Below are 21,813 nucleotides of genomic sequence, written 5' to 3'. Positions count from 1 at the left end.
CTATTCAGGGTTAGGGCTGATGTGGTCTCTGGGTAAAAACCACAGAGCTTAAACTTCCAAAATTAGGGTTTTTTTCTTGTGTCTAGTCATTGTATAATAATTGGTAGAGCAGCTGATGAGGTGGTGTTTGCATACAAGTAGTGAAAATATTTCAGGGATAATACAGGTGTTTCTCACCTATCATCACTCCTTGCTGGGAGCAGCAATGGCAAAGTATCTCAGTGTGTACAGTCAGTCCATGCCTGTGCAGTCTGTCTTGCTCTCTAATTGTCTTGACATCCTCATCACCATGACAGCTAAACACTTTTGTTGACTGAGCACAAAGATAATTATCTTTTGGTTTGTATTCAGTAAACTGTCTGTAGTCTTCCTAATGCTTTTGGGGTATGTTGAGCCTTTAATATCACGAACACAGCTGTCTTGCTGGGAGACGTTTGCAACTGGACTTGTCCAATAGCACTGGTTATCCGTCTAGACAGTGGTTTGAGAAGTCCACAGCAGCTCTTGCTTTGCTGGTGAATTACTGTTGTTTTGATATCTGATGAAAAACCTGTGAGAACATGTTTGCTTTTATGCTGTGGCTTTAGTAGTGGAAAGAATATATCTGCCTCCACTCCCCATCCCACCCTCCTCTCTCAAATTGGACTTGAAGAATAAGGTTTTCAGATCAGGAAGCACTTGGTTTCCAGAGACTCGTCTTCTGATACTTCTAAGGGACTTACTTACTCTCAAAAAACACTGAAAGTCATCGGTTAAAATAAAAAAAAAAAAAATCTAAATTCAATTCAGTAGTTCTTGACCAGCACTTGGAGTGGTACAGTTTGTGTGCACATTTATACCCACATAGGTGGAGAACAAATGAAAAAGGCTTGGCAACATGAGGGATCCACCAGGTTGTGGTAAGAAGTGTCATGGGTTACCTCAGATCTGAGTTTCAGGGTGACAAGGACATAGGTCCCCTCGTTCAGCCTGCTTTCAGGCTGCTGCGGAGGCTGGCTGGGGGAGAGGAGAGGCAGAGGCTAGTGGCTGGTCCTTGCTAGACGGGAGCTGGGGAAGCTCTAGCCTCCCCTCCCAGTTCTGCCTCCCTCTCTGAAAAGAGGCGTTTTCATCGTGTGGTCCAGCGTGTCAGACTGGCAGCAAGAGCAGTGTCGATGTGGTGCCCTTTGCCTGCCTCCTCCTCCCGACAGGATGTACCCATGCCAGGTCTGACGTACCCTGGTGCTAGGGCAGCTTCATAGCTCCACTGAAAGCAGGGAGGGATGAATGGCAGCTTAAAATGACCTCAAAAAACTCCTATGTGACACAAAGGTGCTGTGAAGTGTAATTAATGGGCTTAATCTACCCTTCCATTACTCAAGGAGATTTACTCCGATGTAAAGTGGTGAGAACAGCACCGAGCAATCTGTCCCATTAATTATACATACCCCTTTAAACTCGGAAGTGAGAAATAGGGTGACCGTTCCCCCCACCCATGCACACACCGTTAAACATGGGCGAGCACAGCTGCCACCCAGCATCACTTCTCTGCCTTGTACTGCTTAAAGACAACCGGCTGCACAAGAGACCACCGAAACTGCGGGGAAATACAATGTCAATACCCAAAGTGGAGAACAGTCAACAAAACTCTTAGCCTTATGGTAAATACCACAAAAACGCTAATGGAATGGGGACGACATTCATCACGCCCAGTTTCTAGAGTCTACTGTGCAGATAGCTACAGCTATATCAGCCACCCTACCTATTCTTCACAGTCAACAACAAAAAAGGCATTTTTACTCCTTTGTTTGACCTCACCTGGTGCAGCCATCAGTTTTAGGATGGGACACATTGGGCTCAGGCTCCTCTGACCATATGGATTGTATCTAGCCTGTCTACAAAGGGAACCCTAGATGCCTTCGACTCCCCTAAAGAGAGCGTGAGTGCCAGCCGTGCCCCAAGGCTGCGCTTTTCAAGCACACTGTCTGCGAGCGCTGTTCTGCATTGGCAGGGGAAATGCACATGGTAGCTGTGAGGCTAGGGGAAAAATCAGGCCTTGTTCTCTTCTTTCTTTGGGCAATTGGAAATCATTCCTATGAAATCACTTTTGTATTTGCATATCAGAGAATTATTCCTACCATATTACTTCCATTTTTCTTTCCTGTGGAGAACATCCGCTCTCATTACCATCATAAAGTAGTTTAGGAATCTCACATGGGAAACAGGCCAAATTTGGCATATTGTTTTTATGAATCTTCTTTTTATATTATTATATTTATTTATATTATTGTTTATATTTAAATAGATAAACTAGTTATCAACTCCATGTTAATCCATTTGGTGAAATAAGAAAAAAATCCTGTTGCAGGAAACAGGTGATATAGTGCCCCACAAACCTCTCATCTGCAATTGCTAGCCTGCTTTGTAGGATCAAACACAGTCCACTTGGGAAGTTGTATGGCTACAAGGCAGGAAATCCATATCCCCATTTCCATGAGTTTTCCTAGCAGATCTTGGGCAAGAAACATGAAGATCAATCCTGCTCCAACCTGTATTCTCTCCCACCTGCCCCTCGCCACAAGGATCGCATGCCATACTTGTGGTATCGTGATCATTTTGACAGCAAGAAACTAAGATATCACGAGAATGGGATTATGAGATTGACTACAAGATAAAGAGAAATTGGACTGGGAGGATATAAGCTTCTTATCCAAGCACAAATAGCTGAAGTAATAGAAAAGGGAATATAGAAAATAAATGATCATGTAAATTGCTTTTTGCAGGAGTACTCTCTCTTGGTAAACTTTGCCCTGGGATGAAAATGTACAAAGGATTGGAAAATACACTTCCAAGGAAAGAAATAATCCTCCAGTAGCAGAGAGATGGACTAGATGACCTGTTACTGCAGGTCTCTGGCTTAAACTTAGATCTCACACTTCCTTGATGCAGTGAAAGCCCCTTTATGAACAGTTTTTCTTTTCAGCTTCATGGATTTTGCTACAGCAAACAAAATAAAATAATTGGTTCATATTGTATTAGGCTTGCTGGAAGTCATCAAGGTCTCCAAAGAGAAAACTGCATCTTTCCCATCTGTGCTAGCCAAAGAACAGTGCAGATGTCCACTGCCATCAGAAAACAAACAGGAAGGAAGAAAATCAGTTTCTTCCACTGGTCAGATGGTGCCTGAAGAGCTTCTTGCTTGTCTGTGTCCAACAGGCACTGCTGGAGAAGTAGAGTTTCAATAGGTTGAGGTGTATGGGTTCTGTTTTACCCATAAAACAAGTATTAGATGAGTAGCTGATGACCCTGGCAGGTACCTCACCATGGTGCTCTGCCTGGGCTTTTCTATGCAGCTGAATGACAGCAGTGACAATGTGCTGCCACAGGGATACAATTTGTTTTAACTGCTTTCTTTTTTTGCATGACAGAATTCACTGATGGGGCATGTTTTCTGCTCTGGACCCTGTTGTTATAAAAAAAAAAAAAAAATCCTTATCTGGCTCCTAGGAGATTTCTCTTCCATAGGGAAGCACCCTCAGGTGATGCAGGTCTCTCACAGGTGCCCTCAACTGTCCTTCCTAGCCTACATCTCCTGCAGTGGAGATGACAGTACACATCTACAGTCTGAATGTCTTCAGTTGTTCGAAGGGTCTCGTGGGTTTACAAGCAAACAAGTGCTCATGAGAGCAGCTCCTGAACTGCTCTGCTTTATGAACCTCCTGCCTGAAAAGGTGATCCTACCTCTGACTCCAGCCGACTAGTATTTGTCCTCTGTGGTCCAGGCAGGTGAGAACATCTGGCCTTAGTTGCTGCTCAATAAGAAGTTCATTAAACTTCATGAACAGGAAAAGATCAGGGGTTTGAAAATCAAACTCCCTTGTTTTGTTGGCAGTGTGCAGTCAAGACAGATTCCTCTACAGGAAAAGCCACATGGGTGAACTCATATTAGATCCTCCGCAATCAAACAAGACCAGTAGCTGAGGACCTGACTTTGGATATGGCTTAACCCTGCCTTTGAACTTGCGCAGGTGCAACATGATTCTCACTCCTAGCTAAATGAAATACAGAATTATTTTCAATCTGCTACGAAATGGCCTTAGATTTTCCAGTGGATTTCCAGCCTATATTCAGCACAGTGCATGACCCCTGTGAGAGTGCAGGGCAGCGAACGCATTGCTGAATCAATTCACAGGAGTGCAGGAGGATTGCAGGGACTGGACACTGTTTGACTGAATGACAGGTGGAGGTTAAATACATAAAGATTTAGATCCCTCCATTTTTGCCAAATCAAGGTAAATACAAGAATGGAAGGGAAATGAGGGAGCAGTCACATGCTTTTGCTCCAAAAGTATTTTAACTTCAGCAACAGAGTCTGCAGACAGATGTTTTCGAAGAGGGTTTGATCAGAAGGTGTCATCTGAAATTACACTGTCTGTTTTTGTACTGTGATGGGCAAAACAAGAGGAGGTGGTGGACCTGAGGCGTTCAGACTGCAGCCCACCATGGCAGTATATGTCGCTCCCAGCCTCCACCAGCAGCCCCTGCCCAGGGCTCCATGGGAAGGAGGGGTCTTTCCAGCAGCCTGCTTTCTCCCCATGGCTGGGGAGCTAGGAATTAGCTTCACGGCTTCACGTCTCTATGCTCTTCACTTGCTGTGACCGCAGAATTAGTGCACCACTTTGTGCAATGCCAGGTTTGCTACCTGGGTGCTGCAACTCTGGTCAGGATGGGGCTGAAGCGTCCTGTGCTCTCCTCTCACCTGGTGAAGGTTGCCTGGTTATAAAAGTTGGCCACCACTGGCCTGGAGCATGGAGTACCAGACTGACACCAAGAAGGACTTTCGGGACACCTGGCTGGGTTTGACAAGTCATGGACGACGCTCTTTAGTCATATGATTTAGTTTTAGGTAGTCCTACAAGGAGCAGGGAGCAGGACTCAATGATCCTTATGGGTCCCTTCCAACTTGAAATATTCTATGATTCTATGATTCTGTGTTAGTTATTTGGTCTGCATTGGTAAGTACCCTAACTTTAATCCAGCTGTGAGATACTAAACCCAAGCTAGCCTAAGCTTCAATAGGCATCGCCACAGATGGTTCGGCTCTTCAGCATCTCCTGGGATGCTAGACTGTGTCCATCATCTACAGACATCCCAGGAAAACTCCTCCAGCTTAAGCACCTCAGGGAAGCACCTGACATTAAGTTGGATGAATCTGATCCTTTGTGCCTTATAATGGCATAACCAGGGTCACTAGCTTTGGAAAGGCATCAAAAGTGAGAAAGCGTATGACAGCATGCTGCATTGTCATTAGGGTAAACGCTTAACATCATTATGCTAAAGGAGTTGGGGTTTCTTTGAGTGCATCTGTCATTTGATTCCTAGCCTCAAAGACCAAAAAAAAGTGACCTGCTTCCAGAGACTGGCTGCTTGGTGTCACTAGAAAGCAGATTTCTTTTTAAGGGGATCCATACGGACACACAAATCTGCCATTGCTTTTGAAAACTGAATTAGTCTTTAGTTTGCTTTTACTTAAACTGAAAGCATTGCTTTAGCAACCAGGAGGACTGGATATTATTAGTAACCTTTTACAGGAAATGTGGTGTGTCATGGGTTGAGCATACATTTTTTTCTGGAAAATGCAGTGTACAGTGAAATGGGGGGAATAAGTAAACATAAAGTGCTTATACAGCAGTTCACTCTATTTGAACGCCCAGCAACACACCTCTGAGGTTACCTGCTCATAAAGGAAGGAGGGAATGATATTTGAGATTTATTTTTGGCTAAAAGCATGAAGTGCAAATAGCTCTTTGTGCAAAATGTCAGCTGCATTTCTGGGAAGCAAACAACATTGCCTTAATAATACATGGTAAATAACAACACTAAAAACATTGCCACCTATTATATACACCTGCAGGTGTATGTGGATAAACTTATGTAACTGTAGTTTGACAGATGAAATAAATACAGAAAAGTAAAACAAGGCATTTCAAAAAAGTTATTCTGTGAACAGCAGAATTAATGATGTATAGGATGCAATTGAGCTTCAGATAACAAAATTTGGGTGCCTACATGGAGGTATTCATGTATGGAGAAGACATCTGAGCTACCGCTGCAGTCAGCCTAGGGCTTGACTCAGTTTTGCCTAACGCCACTGGGGATACTGTAAGGTATCCATCCTGGCCTCCAACTAGACACAGATCTCTCATAATAGTGTGTCGTGTTGGCCAGTTGCCTCAGGATGACTTGGACATGCTAGGGTCCGTTGGCACTAGATGACTACGTATTGGCAGCTCCATGCAGCCCTAACATGGTCACCTGTGTTTGATCAGGCTCTGTTGTCTGCATGATGAACCTCTTTTGACTGAAATGGGGCTTATTTTCAGGATGCTTGTAGCAATGTGGTTATCTCTGAGACCGCATCCCTCTATCGAATTTGGTTGAAAATGGCTGAAGTGGTCCTGCCAGTGACTCCTTTGCTGATGGACTCCCACCTGCTTGGCAGTATATCCAGTACTCTGGTTTTTAACTGCCTATCAGACAACATCACTTGCAATACCTCCGAGTGGGATATGTAATGAAAGATTGATTCATACCAGACCGCCACAGTGGTTAAGGGGAGACCCACACAAGCTGTCAGTGACGCTCCAGTATGATGGACCAGCTAAGAAACAATTAGCTTTAATCTCACTTTACTTTAGAGCAGGGTAGTGCTCAGTGCTGCAATAGTTTATTCAGCAGTTCATAATGGACATGGGCATCTGCTGTGCTACCGGCTGCTTTCATTTATAATCACAGTGATTGCAAAGAATACTTTACAAAACAGTACTGACAGGACACTTCAAATGCAGTATCACCAGAGTGATTAAGAGCAGGCTAGTTTTCAAAATTCCAGCTCATATATTCTGAATATTTGAAAGAAGGGGGAACAGGGTGGGGGGATGATAGCAAAAGCTTGTGGCTCTTTAGTAAGACCCAGTACTGTTTATACTGTTTATTTTGGTCTAGTAGACTTTTTCAATTTAAAATACTATCAGAAAGACAGAAGCCAGGGGACTTACAAGTATTTCTGGTGGCATTAAAAGATCACAGAGAAAATATCTTCACAAAGTCCGTTTTATTGCTAAAACGGCAGAAGTGCTGCAGCACTGATCTCTCCCTTGCAGTGGCACAGAGCTGGCACCCACCCACCTTGTACAGGCAGCAGATGAGTTGACACCAGGCAATTTGGTCCTGGTTTATTTTGGGTGAATATATTTTAGCTCATATTAGTTTGAGTCACCTTTGCCCCATTCCCGTCATCTCGGGCATCTACCTCCAGCGTGAGCTTCTTGCCCTTGTCGATCTGGCACAAAAGCTGTAATTCATTCTTTCACGGACCACAAGCAGGTGTAATGTTCCATACACAGCAGCTGGTGATCAGCCTGCAAGATGTATTACTGGGAATACCCTTCTAGAAGAAACTGTTTTTATTTATGGGATATAATTGCATAATTGGGGGGGAAAAAAAAAAAACCAAAACAAACTAGAAGGTAAAAAGAGGTTTAACTCATCAAATATGTCACCCAAATGTGTAGTTGTGTCTAGCCTTGCAGTGCACTACCAGCAAAGGTAGACAGTTCTGCAGTTGCAGGAACAAGAGGAAGCCAACTTATGGTCTCCAGTTCAGTTTGGATCTTCCCAGATGCCTGCGAAAATCTTCAAAGAGTTTTTCCTGACTAGTAGCAGCATTTCCAGTCCCAAGCCTGCTTTGGGGGTGAGCCCTGCTCAGATTTAGGCATATTAATTCTGAGTGTGATGACTTGTTTTCACCAGGAGGAAAAAGGTTTTGAAACTCTACGACCTCTTAGGTGTTTATTCACAGTCACAATAGATTTTCTTCATGGCCCAGAGGATACTTAAATCAAGACTATCTGTGAAAATACATGTGAATGTTTAGAAATGTTTCTGAATATACTATTTGGTTTAAGTGCCATGCATATGTATATCATTGTAGACTATGAAATATAAATAACTATTCACACTGGATAAAAATCAAAAAGGTCCTGAAAACATTCTTCCTATAGTCTTTTTCTACATGTAAGCAGTACCTTTCTGGATGTCTATAAGTGTTGCAATTAGTGATTTTCTCCAAGATGCAATACTGGCAATTACAGGAAATTCATTATACCACCACTTATGAAAATATTTACACTATGTAGCTTCCAATGAAAATTTTAACCCATATTCTGTTTCTGAGCTTTGCCTTTTCTTTTTTGTGTCTTGGAGTATTGAAGGGGGAAATGGAATGTCAGGGTGTGTTATTGTCCATGCTGAACTTCTGCACCTGATATTAAAGTGTTTGGAAATGTCTGCACTCCTTTTCCTACTGAAATCACCTATAATTAGAGGTAGTTCCATGAACACTGGTGGTGTTAGGGTGGCACAGATTAGATGAGATTCAGACCCTTCTGCTTCCAAGACCAAACATTTGTCCTCCACAATTAATCATTGATTGCCTTTTAACTTTATTGGTTTCAGGTGCTCAACCTGTTCCTTGCCTTGCTGCTAAGCTCTTTCAGTGCTGACAACCTCTCGGCACCAGACGAGGATGGGGAGATGAACAACCTGCAGCTTGCTTTTGCTCGGATCAACAGGGGTCTTCAGTATGTGAAACACACGACGTGGGATTTTTGCTGCAATGTCCTCCGGCACCCCAAGACAACAGCTGAAAAGAAGGCAATGATGAAGCTTGCTGCCCAGAATACAGGTGCCCTTAACAATTGTGTGAACAGTCATACAACCACTGAGCTTGGCAAAGACATGGAGAATCACAAAGAGAACCACGCTGAGGATGGGATGAATAAAAATGGGGAGAAACACCTAGGAATTACAGACAATGATGATTTTATGACCAATCCTGACCTGTCCATTTGTGTTCCTATTGCTGTGGGAGAGTCGGATATCGAGGAGGAAGATGAGGAGCAGAGCACCTTTACAGAAATGGAGCAGGTAGGCAACTAAAATATTTGCTTGTTGTAGCTTATTAAGAGGGCCTTCATTCCCACCCTTGCTCTGGATCCATGGCTCGTGATGCGAATGTCCTATGGCCTAATCCTGCCTTTGATATGTTGTTAACTTCAGAAGAAGTTACAGGTGCATATCCAAGAGCAAAATTCAGTCTCCAACAAGAGGCATTCCCTTTCTTTGTATCCTTTGTGCTTGTCTAGATTAATTCTTCTAACCAGAGCAATTAAACCCTTTCTCACACAGCAGACTGTTTTTTTTTTTTCCTTTCAGCTGAATCATGGGAACGTTACAGAACAAATCTTAGGTCCTCTGACTACAACAGGGGATTTTCTCAGTGTGCAAAAATGGGCAACGGCCTGGTTTGATTTGTGCAGCAAGAATCGAGGGCCAGGTAGTTCTCTTAAAAATACAACGAGGCAGAGGCTGATATGACAAGGCACCAGAGAAAGAAAGATATGTAATTGTATGTATTCAGACAGGAAAAATAGTGATTTGCCTGTTCTTTGGTGTGACATGGCAGATTTTTGTATTCCCCGGAGCACACAGTAGTAAAGGCTGAATAATTCTGTGTGGTTCGAAGTGTTGGTGTAAAATGGAGAAGAAAAATCTTCACGGGAACACTTTTCTTTCTCTCCTTCTTCCCCTCTCCCCTTTCTACCAGCTTTATCTCTGGGCTCCACATACCATGTCTAGTTAATGTTTCCCAGACCCTCCAGCCTTGATCCAGCATCCTCTGACGCCAGCTGAGACCCGCGGAGTTCAGCAGGCACTGGATCAAAGCTCCTCTTTCAGATCCAGCTGTCGGGAGGGATCCCCAATGTCTCGGTTGAGGGGAAGAAAACTGTGAAGCAAAGCTGTCCTTATAGAAGGGCCGTCCTAAAAAAGCCCCAAGGAAGGACTCTGTGTCAGGAGGTGGGCACAAATTGGCTGCTAAATGTTAATTTCTCTTGTTTCATTGAGGAAATCTTTACAGTGTGAATGCATCTGCTCAGCAGCAAGTCTTACACATTGACCATCCCCTTGGGGAGCTGAAGGGCAAGGGGTCAGAAAACTTTATCATCAAGCCCTACCGTCCAAATAGGCGCCTAGGTAACAAAAAAGAACTCTGAAATTTTTGGTAAACACTTTTAGGGACGTTTTTGTATCTTCTTTAAGGAATACTTGTATTGAAATGGCCTGTGGATCAGTGTGGGTAGCATGGATAACATCTATTTTTTTCTTTGAAGTACTTTTCTATTCCCAGCATTGTATTAGTTAAACCTACAAGCAGAGTACACTTGAAAAGTGAAATAGGAATATAGTAACTGGGTTTCTTAGTATTAGCTGATCTGCAAATACTGACTAGTATAAATGTATTTAATAGTGTATAAATGTGTTTCATTCTGGAGTTTCGGTTTAGTTTTGTTTTGGTTTTTTTTTTCTTTTTGACCTTTAAAGATATCCACACCTTTCTGCTGCGGCTGACAGAGGGTCACAATCTTAAAAACTCACAGATTTTTCCTTCACAGTGCAAAGCAAAACTTTGTTGAAACTTTGCACGTAAGTGTCCATGAGGTCTGGAAGCGTGCGCACCTGTGTGTGTGTATGTGTGTGTGCGTGCACACGTGTGTATGGTGCATCGCTGCATTCCACCTTCCTCAAGATAAATAGCAATGTTCACAACTGCAAACTAAACTGCAGCAAAGAGCATGGAGGGTTTGTGATTTTTACATCTTACTGTACCTTAAAATGTGGATTTCTATTTAGCTGCACAATGTTTCCATGTAGGTGCTGGTGTGTATATTAGTAGACGGAACAGGTAGCTGTCCATTTTATGCTGTACAGCAGGTAAATGTGGAATTAGACCTTTAGTGAGATCTATTAGAGTCATGAGGGAGAGAACTGATGTAGAAAAATAGGCATTTTAGTGAAACAGAAAATGATGAATAAAAGTTGATCTGAAAATATTAAGAAAACTTCTTCAAATTGTTTCAACAATATTGAAACATTATTATATGTAATATAAACATCAAGGATTCAGGGTGAAAAAAAATAGGAGGAAACAAAACCCAGTAGGAGAAGCAAATCAAAATACTGTTTTCACAGTGTATCTTTTAATGACATTTTCAATAAACATTAGAGTAACATTGTCACATTACCACAACCTGTTTGGATTGCAGTGAAATAATATAGTTCTCTGCTACCATGTGCATTAAATAGAAGGCATGGAGTTGAGAAATGTATTAATTAGCTTTGTCACTAGTGTTTTCCAGGCTTTGACAAACAGCTGCTGCAGGTCACTGCCATTCCCCTGTGCATAACCCTGATCAATGGTTTTCAACCTTTGTCCACAGGCCTGAGGGGTCTACTGCTGAAAAGGTCCAAACAAGAAATGAGTTCATATATCCAGCCAACAATTTTATCAAATTTCTAGAGAGGAAAATGCGTGCATGCGAGGGGGTTCCAACTCAAAGACTCAAAATACATTGGCATAATAAATAAACAGAAATAGGAAGAAGCTCAAGAGCAGAAATTATAATTGTGTAATGACCTTTGCAATTGTTTTCCTGCAAAACCCTAGTAAATTTGCACAGCTGTAAATGTCTCCATAAGGAGCAGAGCCATGAGAAAGCAGATCCCAAAGAATTCAAAGATCTGTCATTTTTAATGGTGCCCATTCCAAAGATGTATTATCTCTGGACCCACAAAAAACTCTCTTGATTAGCATGTAGGTTACTGCAGAAGATATTATTGCACCTGGAGGTCAGTATGAAATCCCAGTTCCCTGGATATAGAGTTGTGAGCATTATAGCTTGCTAACCTTTGTATCAAGGGCAGCCCTGTGGGACTCTGGGGAATAAACTTCCCCACTCACTCCCAGAAGCTTTAATCCCGTGAGCCCCAACTCCATGGGGGTCCTCACCTCCTTCCCTCCATGATGGCCACAATAACCATGGCAGAGCTTGCAAAGAACAACATGAACAAGAGCAAAATTTACATGATTGCACTGAAAGGGCACAATTACGGTGAAGTATCTTTTTGTGTGGAGGGCATCATACAGAAACGAGAAAAGAACTACCAAGGGTACGCTAAACATTCAAATCTATTCTAACTTTCTCCTAATTATAATCCATATTTTTACATATTTACATATTTTAGCATGTACAAAGAGAATGTGTATGTATATTTACTTTTCAGGAGAAGACAATGTACCCTGCTTCACTTTAAAGTTGTTGGCTGACCTGGAATTTAGCAGCCCTTTGGCAACGTTGCCAGAACCTGCCTTCCTCCTCACGCATGTAGATTTTGGTGCGGTAGCATGGGAGAAGAGGCAAAAAGAGATGCATAAACAGGGAGTATATGTATCCATGCCTCTCAAGCGCATGGCTAGGTAAATCTACACAATCCTTACACATCCTTTACGCTTTCTCTGTCAGTTGAAGATCCTGGACCATATTCTGTTCATCGTGTGCTCATATCAGTCCAGACCCATCCGTCATGATGGAGAGGCTAAAGGGAGGCTGGTCTCAAGCAGAACCACAAAGTTGTTGATACCAATGGGGTATTTTAGGTTGATGACTAGCTCAGCTTACAGCTCCTGTACCAATACCGGAAAGTCACAAAACTACTCTAAAGTGAGCCATTGTGGCTATGAGAAATGGGCCCCACAGTGTTACACACAGCAGTCTGAAATTTCAGATGATGAGAAACCCTTCTGTGACTGCACATTTTCCTCTGAGTAACAGAAATGTCTAAGTTTAAATTTCAGCTACCATTTTTATTATCAAAGCTTAGACTGGCAGCAGCCGTCTTCCTGAAAGCTACCAATTTGTGGCACTGTCACTGAGAGGGTTTCGAAGGAGTGAGACCACCTGATAGCTTCTAAATCTCCTTTGATTACTGAGATGCAAGTGAGAGACTCTGCCAGCTCAGAGAGCCACGAGACACATGCCTGTAGCCGACACATATGGTGAAAGGATCAGAAAGAAAAGCTGAACGATAAAAGTCAGCACAGGTGCAAAAAGCTGGCAGAAGAGGAATGAGGCTGAGAAAAGTCCACCTCGAACTTAATTAATTCATCTTTATTGTGTGATATGTGCGTTGATGCCAGTGACTGCAACATTTTCGCTAAGGGCTTTACCTAACCCCCTTCCTTGCTCTGCTTATAGTGCTGGGGAAGTCTCTCCTTGTCAGTCCACAAGATTTCTTCAGGATTTGATGAGAAGTTTAACTTTATAATAAGAACAAGAATAATCACAACAAAAATATCATCCATCCGGTCATACTTCGGACATGGTGTCCAATTAACCTTCTACTACATTAAAACTGTCTTCCATTTTTCCTCTGTCTTTGAGATGTATAATTTAAATATGGCCTGTCCTAGCAGCAAAACAGCTCCCAAAAGCTCAGAAGCAACAACAGCAACATGTTGGTTGCATCTTCTCAAGGTTCTTTTGGATTCTTATTTTGGCTTCCTAAATGATTAAAATGTGGAAATTATTTTCTTGAACCTTCATAGAGTATCTTGTAATTGCTTATAAAGTCCATCTTTTCATATGCAACATCAACTTTCAGTCTCCTGAAGGAGTAAGAACCAGATTATGGGGACAGTAAGGTGATGGAACAATTCAGTGTGCACAGTCCAGTCCGCCTGACACAGAGGATCCTAGCAGAACTTACCTGCTATTTAACTACACTGAAAGTTTTGTACATCAGAGGGATCCGTACCATTTACATTAGACGTATAAGTCCAAAGCTTAAATCTTCAAAATTCCTGCAGTAGTATTTCTTAACCTTCAAGGTGCCCACAGCTGTAGCCCAGAAAGGTGTGTGCCTTTTTCAGTGGCATCACTTTGTGGTTCAGAGGAATCTCACGATAGACTAAAAAGAGGTTCCAGATGAGTAACGCTGGGTGTCCTCAATCAGTCTCCAAAGTACGGTGTCCTGCACTTACACCATTGAACTCTCTTGTTTCTATCACCCCAGGCCTCAACAACGCCCAGGTCTTTCTGCATTGTATCTGGATCCTTTTCTGCATTAATAAGTTCATGCAGGCAGCAGACTGTACATTAGTACATCCTTAGAAAATGGGTTTACCCCTTCCTTGTTTTTTGAGTCAGCCCAGCAAGGCTGTTATTGCTTTCTCCCCCTTCTTAAATTTAATTACTTCATGTCCTGCTTTACTCAAACTCCTGCCCTCAACTTGATCTGGCTATAGCATGCCACTGAGAAGAAAATCCACGCTGTGGGGGCTAGTGGCTCTTGGCCACATCTCACATTCACCCCCTCTGCAGTGACAGAGCCAGGCACGGACGCTGCTTTCCTCAGAGATAAGACCTTTGTATTTTCGCATGCAACACAGTGTCGAGCCAGCAGCACTTGCCTGCTTGTCTTCAGAAAATGCCATTATTGATTTGTTCCAAGGGAGTGGCTAATTGGGTCATATGGAAAGTGCTGGCTGCCTGCTGCTGGGACAGAGCGCTTTGCAGCTTCTTACCCCTTCCTTGACACCAGGCACGCACGCCGCGGGAGTGCTGCCTTTCCGTGCACGGCAGCCAGGTCCCAGCTCCCACCACGTGCCATCCTGAGACTGCAAAGCCGGTGGAGAGCTGGCCCATCCTCTTGCCTGAGGCTTACCCCTGGCTGTGGAAATCCTTAAATAGCAGAGAGTTGTTGCTGTGCCTGCTAGGGCTCACCTTCCCGTGACCTGGCAGGCAATATTCCCTGTGGGAAGGGGACAGTGTCTTTCGTTGCCTCTCAGGGTTTCCCAGTTTCCCGCCTGCACAGCTGCACTTCTCTGTACTCTTCCTAGACCCCTTCAAGGCGGAGCAGCACCTCTGCTGTGATTTTCAAGAAGTTTGGTCTGGGTCTTCACAGAGGACCCGAGGGGTGTGCATTGCCTGGATTTTGCACACAGGGCGAGCATTCGTTGCTCCAGACCATGCCTTGCTTTTTCAGTCATATTCGTATTTTTTTCTCAATGGCAGTTCTCCCCTCGTGTATACCCTTTTCTGGGCTCCACCAAACACATCTGCCAGGAAAACCAGTTTTCCAGACTTTAGATGAGTAACTGCCTCTGTACGTGTCAATGACAGAGCCGGCTGCCACCAGTCTCTCTTCAACAGCGCAGTTTCTCTATTGCTCTGAACTAGATCAAACCCCCAAGCTTTTATTCTCTTCTTCTCCGTATTTATTTCAGAATTACTGACTCATTTTATTTCATTTGACAAGGTGAAACTATTTCTGATAGCTTTTTTTTACATGTTTCTACCAGTAAGAGATTCGTAATTTTGAGGTCAGAGAGGACCATTAGGATCATCATGGTTTAGCTTTCTCATAACACTGAGTCAAAGACTTCAACAAATAATTTCTGCACAGAGCCTGTAAGTTTATTTTAGCTATGATACAGCATTTGTAAGACAGAGAAAAGAATGAAATGTCTCAGGTAACAGAGAGTTCATCATCTGCATCTGGACCCACATCTGTTTCCTTTGTATACGGTGGAAATTTCACTGTACAGTTTCTGTTCATTACAGACCTGCTCCTGCACCCAAAGTGATTCTGTAAAAGTCAATAGAATTATTCCAGGTTGACATAAGTGTAGCTGAAATTATTGAAAATTACCATAAAAATGCCAGTGCGTAGATTTTGTTATAAAATTGTTTGTGACAGTGTGTTATGCTCCTAATAATTCCAACATCTATAAATCAGAGATACCATGAAGTCATGTGTTTATTTGACAGGGTACATTAATTTCAGCCTTTTACTGTAGGAAATATACTTTATTGTCAGGAAGCATAATGCCCTTTCAAACAGTATTTATACTCCATCTGTTTTCAGTTCCAGTCTGTGGGACACGTTCTCTTTTAGTGCAACTGGATGAAATACCTTTGAAGCCAGTTGATGACTCCCCAGCTCTTACTGGCAGGAGAGTGAGCCCACATGCATACATGCATGCAGCACACGATAAATCTTACAGCATTCTTTTTGTCATCTTTATTTGGGCAAATATTTTTCTGATCATTAAGTAAGATAGCAGAGCTTTTTCATTATTATTATTATCATTATCATTATTATTATTACATACATAATTTGCCTGGGTTTCTCCCTTTTGTATGCTTTGCTTTGCATTTCTTGAAAACTGCATAGATTTGCCAATTGTTTTTTAGCAATAAAATAGAATATTTCTGTATTTATTGTCTTCAGAATAGCAGCAAGGCCATTAGAAAAAGGACTGTAAATCACAGCAGCAGTTTTAAAGCACCTATGTCTGCATCTTTGCTTTTACATATAGAAAGACATTTGTGTTTATTTTGTTTCAGTACGATGGGGCAGAAGACGACTCCGTGTCAGATCTCTGCTGACGTGATTAGAGCAGTCACACTGCAAACAAAGGTTTTAGGGTGCTTATTCTGTGCGCGGTGGCAGGGAAATATATTTGTCCACAGCATAATGCCTGAGGTGCAGGAAACACAGGGAGCTGATGGAGGAGAGAAAGAGGGGGGAGGAAAAAAAAAAAAAAAGCTTGGCATTGAAAGAACCGATATCAGGCATAGCGGACTTGACAACATGCATTTGGACAAGTGCCCAGACCGTGGACTACGCGTCAGTCACAGCCTACTGGGTGCCATTTCCCAGTATCCATATCCCTCCCTGGAGCAAAATGCTGCCCAGAAATGAGCATTTCTCACTGTTTCTCCCTTTGGTTAAAGAAAATGCTGACATTTAACATTTTGGACAAAATGAACAGCAGCCAGTTCCCCAACAGCTCCTCTGCCAAGTCAGACAGTGCGTGCATCCGTGTGTTGGGGGGTTGAAATTACTCCCATTAATTATGGTCCAAAATAACAAAATTTAAAATAATGGTTATTTTGTTGCTATTGCCTGTAATAATATGAGACTTCCCTAATGATCAAAATAATAATAATGCCTTATTTGGGTGAAAGGTTCCAGGTTATTTCAGGCACTCTCACTCACTGCACTTTGAGGCAAACTTCCAAAATTTAAACTTCCATCAGAGAAGCCCATTAGTTTGAGTTCTTCATATTATACTGTGGAGAGATCCCAATTACCAAAAGAAACATAAAGTAGATTGTGATTAAACTTCAAAATGCAATTTAGCAGAAGGTATTAGCTTGAACTCTGAACAATGAACACTTATGAAACACTTTCACTGCCTATTTAAGCCTATTGAATTGATAACAGGCTAAATTAACTTTGGCAGTCCATCTTTTTGCCAAGTTCTCCCACTTAGACTAATTTTAAGAGTCAACCCTTGGAATAATGAATCTATGTTTTATTATGGGCAGTGTCTTGCCCAGTGTGGGACAGAATCTTAGGCCAGCAAGGCAGAAGCCATTAGAAATAATGTGCCTTGCTCCTCTGCGGCCAGAGTTCAAATGCTTAAAATGATCTGGATTAATCTGAGAAGGAGCACTGCTAAACTGATGTTTCCCTCCTTGAGGGATGACGTTTGGCAAAGCATCCAGCACTTGTGCGGAGACCAGCAGTTAGTGGCTGTGATGATGTTTGTCTGGCAAAGTTTTAGTTCACCTTTATTCAAAATGAAAGGAAATACAAGGGCAGGCTCGTTCCAGGGGAGGTTTTGCTGTTAATGGCCTCTGCTGGGCAGCTGTGGTTTCTGGCCAGCCTTAGCTTTCAACATTCTGAATTTTAAGGGCCAGATTCTGGTATTTTTATCCAGCTAAGTACTCACAGGTGCATTATTTTTTAGAACCAGTACTGCACTTTGCTTCCAAATACCCTACAACTTTCAGGGGAAAAAAAAAATGTGTTTCTGAGCTCCACCAGGAGGACAAGTTCTGTGTTTAGCTACATAGGTGTAAGTTCAAACTACAATGGCATTAACTCTGATTGATAGATGACAGCTCAGTTGGGAACTCCCTTGGGACCTGTGGACATCCAAGTAGAGGGGCATAATTTCATGTATTGGTACATTCACCAGGAGCTGGGCAACAGGCTTGTGCTCTTTCTGGACTCTGAGACTATTGTGTTTAACCTGTTTTGCCCACATTGCTCTTCTGCATGCATGTGTTAGTGATTTGGGTTTTAATAAATGGGGTCCCTAAAAAGGCTGGGTCATCAAGAAAAAGAAAAAAAAAATCCAGATGGATTCACGTGGCAAATACGAGTAGCACCTTCTAATTCTGACCTTTGACTGCTCACTTTGCACCGGATTGTTTCTGGCTTTTGCACAGATGAATGGCAAGAGAAAAGACTGGGAGGGCTATGTAAGGGCTGAAAAACTGAACAAAAATCAGTCTACTAAGCTAGCCTGATGTCTGGTTGTTTCTGCTGAAGTGAAATGATGGACCAGGTGGCGTAAGCTGGAGAGTGGGGATGATTAGTCTCAAGTAATCAAGTTTAGACTTTCCCTTTCCTGTTTTCATACCCTCTCTGAGGAATTTGCAGCTCTTAAATTATGTAAATGTGTTGCAAACTTAAAGTAGGACTTCACATGCTTTGTATCAGCATTGCAAACACTGTAGTCTGCTATTAAACTGCACTTGTAAAGGAACGTAGAGTAGCACGAGTCCTCTCTGTGTTTTAGCTACAATCCCAACACTGTGGTGTGGTATCACTCCAGGTTTTCCTCTGATTTCTCATTAAACTGCATACTAGCAACTCTGCTTTACAGAAGCAATTCTTCAAACCGGGGTAGAGAGATTCTCAAATGTGCACACTTAAAACTGACAGCTGCACACCAGCCTTCTTTTATTCCTAGCAGAATAAGTGACATTAATCTTCCCCTTCTCGTATTAAGGAAGCAAGGGGATTTTCCTGATGTATGTGGTGATGTTTCTTCTCATGCTAAATATGCAGAAAGATAAATTCACTGATTTTATTGGTGCTACAAGGATTTACATTTATTTGTGAAAGAGGAGAACCAAGATCATAAGTGATCTGTTCTGGTAATAAGAACCCACGATTCGTTTCCCCGGTTTGTGGCTATTTATTTCTCTCCCATTTTAGCTCAGCTTTTTCAAGGCTTTTCAGAAAGACTGAATTCAGCATATCTGGGAGTTGTCAGCCCGACAGTTCTGCAGACTGTAGTCTCCTGTTTACTTTACACACGAAACAGGTGCCACCCAGGCAGTAACGCAAGCTCGCCGTATTTCAGCAGCATTGCAATCTGCTTGCTTCTCCACTTATGTAGAGGTAGGATATAAACAGTTCGGTTTTCACGATCATTTACTTCTTGGCTTCTTTGCAGAGGAAGGGTGCCAGTTACTCGATGCAAACTGTTGCTGAGAAAGGATGCCAGTTGCTACCAGGCACCGTAATTTTATGAAATCCGTAGCTGTCTGCAAGGAGGAACACAAACATCAACAATTACTTTACAGAGTAAACAGTCCTCTCCTAACTACGTGTGTCACACTGCTGAACTGGGTTTGCTATACATGAAAAGCTCCTCAACTCCTATTATGGTATCCGAAAACTGGCTATAGGAAGCTTTGCAGGTTAAAATATGTTGTCATTCATTAAATTACTAATTACTGCTCTCTTGAGCTGCATTTCTCAAGGAGGCTCAGTTTCATAGTGTCAGTCCTCTATGAATGGCTAAAGCAGTGATATTTCTGTTGCCAGCATCCTTGTCTGCTGCTGATGCTTCTTCTGACGGGCAGTGTCCAGTGGTGCTGTAGGGTCCCACCTGTATGGCCAAGTGTGTGCAGACTTGTATGCGGGGGGACCAGGACAAGCCTCCACCACTCTGAGTCTGTACCTGGAAATGTCCTGACCATCTAATTCCTGGAAAGTGACAGCAGAACCTGGACATCTGTGAAATCCCATTAGTGTCTCAAAATTGCTCTTCAAAGAGACAGAAGGACGCATCAGCCTGGTGGGGAGAAGAGGAGATACATAGGGTTGAATCTTCCCATTGCACCGTGGACTGAGCAAAGGGCAGTTTGCATTTGCACTGTCCCATCAGAGACAGGGGATGCCCTGTACACCTCAGAAAATAATTTAGATCAACTTTATCCTGCCACATCCTTCATCCTTGCTTGCTGGCTCTGCAGTGATAGTTGCAAGGTGGGAGGGCTTCAGAGGCAATTCCCATTTCTTGCCTCCCCACCTGCTTGGGAGAGGAAGCTTCCTGCTATCAAAGGCTTTGCACGTCTTCTTTCCCACAACAGCCGTGGCCAGGGAATCAGGGAACAAATGTTACAAGCCAGGGTCATGATCTAGGGAGTGAGTGAAGCATCAGGAGAACCCATTTGAGCTGATCACCATCTGAAAGGGAGGTCCTGGCATCCTCTTTCTAAATTTGTTTGCACAGGATGGAAAAAATGATATTTCCGTGGGGAAGGAATAAAGTGAATCCGTGCTGATGACAGGTATTTGTCTTGTTTTGCCAACAGCAAGTACTCTTTCCAAAGGAGCGGCATTTGCACTAATCCCCATTTGAGCCTGAAACAATTAGCCGATCTGTGCTTTTCAGAGGCAGAATGCAGTGTGGAGCCTTTGTATTTATTTGTGTCAGCAAACAAGTATGTGGGTCCGTGCACACACTTGAGATGTCACCCAGATTGTGCTCTATTTTCAATCTGGTTGCTGTTTTTCTGGTGCTACAACTGTCCTGCAGCATGCAAGGGGACAACACTGGGTCCATCCTCCTCCATGTGCTAATTACTGGTACGGTGTTGGCAGAACACCTCTTTATGGCCCAGATCAGAGCAGAGGTGAGCAAACTTATGGTTTATGCTCTAAAGGAGCTGAGGTCTGTCCTGGGCTCCCAACCCTCCCTTTATGTGCACAAAGTTTTTATATTGCTGAATGGTTTTACTTTATAAATTATGAAAACAACTGAATCAATAAATATTAACATAATGTGTATTGCCTTGGCAACATGGCACTTGATACAAAAATTAAAAACAAATTATATAAACCACCCACGGTGGGGAGCTTTACAGGAGATAAACCTGCTGCCGTTGCTTCCAGAAGAACAAATCATCTGGAATCAGAACAAAAGCAAACAGTCGGAAGTTAAACAACATAACCAAAGGCACCTTTCCCCAGACAAGTCTGTGCCGATCTTCAGGTGCTGTGTGCTGGAAATGAGACTGTTGCATCCCACGAGAGTTGCTTACCAGGGATGGCATCAGTTGCTTGCAAAAACTCAAGCTGATTCCCTAACGCTCCTTTTGGGATCAGTCTATACAACCAGATTGTTTTGAAGAGTCTATTTCTCTTAGTGATTTTCTCCCACCTTATAAATTTTCAGGACATGTCTGAAGACATGTGATGATGATCCAAATCATTGTCTGAGCACATGCGCATGTTGTCCCCATTAGATAATTTGCCAGGATATATTTCATCACTTTAGATGAACGTTAACTCATTGGATATTTGGTACAAGTGTGATTTCTGGGAAGCAGCTGGGTCCACATTTCCTGGAGTTTAGTCTCTAGGAAAGTGTTGCTGAGTCTTGGTACCACACAGAAGGGTTAGTAAATAGAGAATTGGTCTAAGTTTGGCACTTGACTCTAGCTTAGTGCAATAATTTGCTTAACAACTTGAGTATTCGTCAGATCAACTGAGTTACACAGTCTGTTCTCATACACTGCATAGTTTCTAATGAATCTGAGTGCACAACCTTTCTGCATAAATGAACTTGAGATGTCACCTCAGATTGCATTGCACTTTTAACATGAAACAATTGTTTCTGTTGTTTTAGTGCTATAACCAATATCATGCCATTAAGATTACTTGGTACTAAGTTCTATGCACATTGCATTAAAAAAACCTTTTTATGGCTGAGCGCCTTACTTGTGCATACTGTGCCTTCCACGTTAGCTTCTCCCCTGAATATTACACTATTTCCAGAGATGC

General features: G+C 42.6%; 1 protein-coding gene across 1 annotated transcript in view; it reads left to right on the top strand.

Moving 5' to 3' along the window:
• Positions 1–21,813, top strand: part of SCN5A (sodium voltage-gated channel alpha subunit 5) — a gene marked incomplete at both ends in the record, with an annotated part of 173,222 nt that overhangs the window by 94,189 nt on the left and 57,220 nt on the right. Inside the window, 1 exon segment of the mRNA XM_082325486.1 lies at positions 8,494–8,964. Within this exon segment, the coding sequence (XP_082181612.1) occupies positions 8,494–8,964 (471 nt within the window).

Source organism: Platalea leucorodia (genome assembly GCF_965183815.1).
Source record: "Platalea leucorodia genome assembly, chromosome: 1".
Classification (NCBI taxonomy): domain Eukaryota; kingdom Metazoa; phylum Chordata; class Aves; order Pelecaniformes; family Threskiornithidae; genus Platalea; species Platalea leucorodia.
This window is presented reverse-complemented; position numbering and strand designations above follow the sequence as displayed.